The sequence below is a fragment of the Olea europaea genome, unplaced genomic scaffold, assembly GCF_002742605.1.
Source record: "Olea europaea var. sylvestris unplaced genomic scaffold, O_europaea_v1 scaffold2605, whole genome shotgun sequence".
Classification (NCBI taxonomy): Eukaryota; Viridiplantae; Streptophyta; class Magnoliopsida; order Lamiales; family Oleaceae; genus Olea; species Olea europaea.
The window spans coordinates 71,409-76,686 of NW_019244368.1; the positions used below are offsets into that span (position 1 = coordinate 71,409).

The 5,278-nt window shown below is 36.9% G+C and overlaps 1 protein-coding gene across 1 annotated transcript; it reads right to left on the bottom strand.

The window, feature by feature from the left end:
* Positions 1 to 802: 802 nt before the first annotated feature.
* LOC111383026 (protein DYAD-like) lies at positions 803 to 5,238 on the bottom strand. The gene is made up of 10 exons (XM_023007082.1): positions 4,998 to 5,238; positions 4,356 to 4,423; positions 3,963 to 4,041; positions 3,688 to 3,818; positions 2,793 to 3,568; positions 2,322 to 2,705; positions 2,181 to 2,240; positions 1,801 to 1,960; positions 1,312 to 1,707; positions 803 to 1,021 (listed from the first exon to the last, which is right to left on the bottom strand). Exons 2-10 carry the CDS (start codon positions 4,413 to 4,415, stop codon positions 989 to 991), a joined length of 2,079 nt encoding a protein of 692 aa, XP_022862850.1. The 5' UTR covers positions 4,416 to 4,423; positions 4,998 to 5,238; the 3' UTR covers positions 803 to 988.
* Between the last annotated feature and the right edge of the window lie 40 nt (positions 5,239 to 5,278).

The window sequence follows — 5,278 nt, forward strand, 5'->3', positions numbered from 1 at the left end:
TCGAAATAGGCAACTCAAACCAGGTCAATTCTAAAATCTACAAACATTTGCGAATTAATTAAAAAAATAATTGTAGGTTTCGAAATATAAGGCTAGATAATAAGAAAGAAAAAGAGAGGTAAATGATCATTTTGAATTAGTTTGTTATTTATTTTTTTGAGGAAATTCAAGTTGAGATGTGTTGAAGATAAACGAGGAAAAAAAAAAGAGAGAAGAAAAGAAGGGTTTTGGAATGACATTGAAAGCTAGAAATGAAAACCATGTGAAGCACTCTAAAGTTTGATATATAGATTTTCACAAGGCATATGATATACCATTGCAAGGCTTATCAAATTAAGATCGTAATGTATTTTACGGTTCTCAATTCAAAATTTAGCATCAAAAGTGATGGGCATTTTTCTTTCATCGTGCATAGGGAGGTAGCCATCCTGAATTGAGATTTTCCCACCCCAATCCCCGCATAAGATGGGATGGGATGGGAGTGGGGTGTTTGGATAGCTGTACAATAGTGTTAGTACATAATCGTTCATTACACAAAGTAAGCGATTAAGAGCCATCGATCACATAGGAATAATATGAATTATATAATTGCATAGAGAAGTGCAGAAAATATAATTTATCGTTATAAACCAATATTCTTTGATGTTCTGCTATAAATAGTTGAGTTCCCATCGAGCTTAATTAAGATCTTCTGCTCCAAATTGGGACAATATCGATTAGTCCAGTCCATTTTTTAGCCAAAACAAACAAATTGCTAATTATTGCCACAGAAATTCGCTTAAGAATATGAACGCTACACAGATGGCTAGAAATATTGCTATTATGTATCTTTCCCAAAAAATATTACAGCTGCAAGGGGTAACTACATATTTCTTGTCCTTTTACCTGATGTCTTAATTTGTTACATACTACTCAGGGTAAATGCAAAAAAGTGAAGTTATCAATATCAGAAACCTCTCCAAAATAAGCTCTATTCTCATCTTCACATTTAATTCCTTGTTCCATAATTACCTGGCAAAAGCTGCATTCAGAATTCAAATTAATATGTGTTTGATAGGCAATTTTTATGTAAAAATGCATTTTAGAATAGTAAATTGATCTGAAATTTGTGGTTGAGAAATAAGGAATAGTTTTTTATTTACGTGTAATATTATTTTAATAAAAAATGTGTGGTTGAAAAGAAAAGAGAGAAAAATGCATTTTGAAAAAAATGGCTACCAAACGGGGCAAATTAACTTAATTCACATGGAAGACTGATCAATCATGAAATTGAATCAGAAGGGTGACACAAAATGATACTATAATACTCACACTTGGCATGGCACCGTCCTCATAATTTGGGCTATTGGATGTGGCGGAGAGGGTCACTGCAACTGCACGTCTCTCCGCCAGAGGCTTGACGGGGGAGCCCGGATGGTGTTGGTGTGGAAGTAGCTGAAGGGGAGCTGAGGCACTGGAGGATGACACTGAAGGTGGGGTTGGGACTTCAACTTGGACCATAACCTGAGGGCTGCTGTTACTTTTTACCATATTTGGCCAAAGAAAAGTCCCTTGTGGCTTGCAAATTCTGAATCCACTCTTCAGTCTTTGTATATGTGCTGCTTTTTCTCCAGCTGCTGCTGCACCCAATCTCTTTTCTGCTTTTCCTGATACCTCTATTTCCTTCACGAAGTCAGATATGACCATGAGTTGTTCCTTGAACTTTTCCTGCAAAAACAAGAATGAAGGAGCACTTAATACAGTATCTAATAATTGAAAGACGATTCAACGTTCAAAATAGCATTTACATGACATAAATACCAGTAGTGAAATAGCTGGCTCACTGTCAAGACCAGGCTTTGAAGTAACTAATGAATGAGCAAGCTGATTCAGTTTTTGATTAATGCCACAAGGACATGAAGGAACTGCAATTGCTTGGTTTTGTTCTTCCTTCTTTTTGTCCAACAGTTCACCCCTCTCTCTGTTCATGAATGCAACAGAACCAGTAGACATTAGAACATGAAAGAACACAACAAGGCGTGCCTAGCTATAAAATTACTTGGTCGTCCATGCCTAAACCATGGTGGACCGCCCTAATCCGGGACATTTTGACACCCAGACACCATAAGACCAATGACAAGTTACATTAAGCTATCCTTCGTTCTCTCCATGCATGCAAGAAAATATCTAAGATATATCACCTCCTTAATTTTTCAACTTCTTCCTCCAATTGCATCTTGGTGGCCATCAACTCCATATCTCTGCCCATAAAACATCAAATTTTTTTATAAAATGTTATTTAAACAAAACTACTAACATCAGAGGATGGAAAATTGTTTCACCGTTTTAAACTAGAGATATCATCCTTCAAAAGCTTTATGTCTCTAGCACAAATGGGGTCCTGAGTTGGAGAATCACCAGGCTTCCAACCAGGAGGTGGCACCCAGTAAGGGTCACTTACCCCAGCATCCTTCCGAATGTTAACAAGATCAGCACACTCTAACCAATACTCCATTGCTCCGTCTGCATTGTGCCTCCTTCTAAACCTCTCTTTCCCACCCGGCGCAAGCTTTCCGGCCATGTGCTTCAGGAGGTGATCCAGTAGCCCAGTATCCCCTATCTTCTTCCGTGCTTCCGCCCTCAGTTGTGGACGCATTATAGGCTTGTCAGCTGTTGCTCCCTTTGCCTTCATCACTTCCAAAAGATTATTCTCCGCAAGCTTGTACCTTCATTCAATATAATTTCTCATATTCAATTAAGTTTGCACTGCCAAACTAAAAGAATCAATCACAAAACAAACACTTAGCTCTTACCTCTCAGAGGACCAACGATCTTTGGGATTTCTGAGAATAATTGCTTCCCTGAAACTGTTTTTGCATTTCTTTTTCTTAGACATATTTTTCTTCTGCTTTTGGGTTTGATTCTTGATCTCAACTTTTCCTTTCTTCCCTTCTTTAACATTTCTATTTCTCATTGTATACCCCTTTCTCTTCAAATTCTTTTCAGTTTGATCAGTATACTCTTCTTCCTCTTCATCTTCTAGATCATCTCTATTTTCTTCTTCATTTTCCTCAATTTCATCTTTCCCAGATTCTTTATTATCACCATTGACATCATTAATCTCATCACCATCAGCTTCATTTTCTAGTTCTTCTACAAATATTTCTTTCTCATCATCACAAACTACATTTACAAGGCTGGACGAAGAGTTGTGAGTGTGATTACTATTACTAGCAGTCTCCTTGTGCCTACCCAGATATTTCACTTGTCTCCGAGTACCCCACCGGACCATAAACTTGCATTCTAAATCAGATAAACAAGGTCCCTTGTTCTCTGTAAAACTGGAATCATTTTTCAAAGAGTTCACAGCAGAAGAGTTTATCACCCAGAAGCTCTCTAAATGCTTCTGATCTGAATATTCCTGAGCTGGGACCTTCCGATGAAGCACCTTCGCAGCAAGTGCAGTTTCCATTACAAACTTCTCATCTAAAGCTGGATGAGTTTCCCTTGTGCTGTAGCTGAAAAATGCCCTCAAAGAGTCCTTGCTTGGATACCTCACGGCAATGATCGAATCGGTTTTCTCACAAACCTAAAAATATTCAACACAATTTATATGGTCATAATATAAAAATACAAAAACGATAACGCATTAGCCGACGATTTTGAAAACCAGAAGTAGAAGCAAATATGTATTAGTTTTTCTATTACCATTGCAACACGGATTGAGCTGAGATGGAAAGGTGTTCTCGGAGGTAAATGGACATGATCGATTTCATAAAGAAAACCCACGTCAACATGGTTCTGATTATGAGTTTCAACTCCGTCTTCAGCTGCTTGCTCTGGATTCAAAAACAGTGAGCGATATTCAGCAAACATTTTCAAACTAGAAAAATTTCAAACCCAGCGCTGAATTTTTCCTTTTATTATTCTTTTGAAACTCGTGTTTTTTGGTAATTGCAACTGGAGTAATATGTGTCTAATACCTTTCTGGCTGGGGAGAGTACAAGGGTTGGGTGAGGGCGGAGATGGTACACTGTTGTGTCGGCCGAAAACAGGAGTGTGCTGCACCATAATACCCTTCTGTCAGCTTCAACACTCAGCACAATTATACAGATTTCTGTGATTATGTATATATCGTGTGTGCATGTGATTATATATATGTATCGATCATTCACGTGGATTTCCAAGCGTAATAGTTAATATGAGGATTTGGGATTTGTTTTTAGTGGCTACAGCACAGAAACGCACAGTACACACACCTCTCTCACACACAAAAATAACAGAAAAAAGGTATTTTGATGCAAAACAAACCATGCGGCAGATATTGTCAGTGACAGGTTTTTGGAGAAAGAAGATAGAGAGAGAAAGAAACATACCGTATTAGGGTTAATTGATTGATGGGCTTTTATGGATCTTTTTCTGTAATAAGTTTCCATAAGTGGATCTGTGAAGATGAGCATCAAAAATAAAAACCAAATTATGAAAATATTAGGGTTTCCTGAAGAATGGGGTAAATGTTTGAAAAGTGAAGATTTCCATGTATAGTAAAGCAGTATGCATATAGCGGGTGAAGAACTGAACTTTTGCTACAATATTTTGAAGATTAAATCAATCCAGACATATAAATCTGATAATTCACGACGACTCTGAAATTATACATAACGGTGTAAACATAAAGTGAAAACTCTGATCAAATAAGCAGCAGTAGAAGTGAGCTTAAAAGCTGACAATCCAAAAAGAAAAACAGAATTTCAAGAACATCAGACTCCTAGTTAAAGAAAAGAATGAAAAATGAAGATTTTCGATATTCCAGAAAACAAGAAAGAAGAAATTTAAGCAGAAATAGACGAATAGTATCTTGATGAAACCCTAATAAATTATCGAAGAAACTTTCACAAAAAAATTGTTCTTACTTCCCAAGAAGCCATTTTTCTTTTAGAAAAAAAAGCAGAAAATTAACCTCGTAAAAGTAATATTTGTGCAGGTTTACATGCATATATTAAAGAAAAGGATTATACCCGTGGGACTGATCGAAGTGGTGATACCCTAGCTGGCAAAAGGATTGGGATTGTTTTTCTTGGATACTAGATTGATGATTGTGTGAAGCAGTATAAGTTTTAACCAATAAAATTTCGGAAATGCAAGATCTTTGAGAATATTTTGAAATAACAATCTTCTCAATGTAGGGTTTTATGCTTCCAGAGTGAGAAAAAGCAAAGCATTTCTACAAAATTGTAGAGCGAGAGACAGGCAACTCTCTCTCTCTCTACACGTAGTTTAAGTTTCACACCTTACAGAC

Coding starts and splice junctions, on each gene's coding strand:
- LOC111383026 (XM_023007082.1), bottom strand. CDS start 4,415: ATGGAAACTTATTACAGAAAAAGATCCATAAAAGCCCATCAATCAATT. Junction 3,569..3,687: donor GCTCAATCCGTGTTGCAATG/GTAATAGAAAAA, acceptor GAATATTTTTAG/GTTTGTGAGAAAACCGATTC. Junction 2,706..2,792: donor GATCGTTGGTCCTCTGAGAG/GTAAGAGCTAAG, acceptor TATTGAATGAAG/GTACAAGCTTGCGGAGAATA.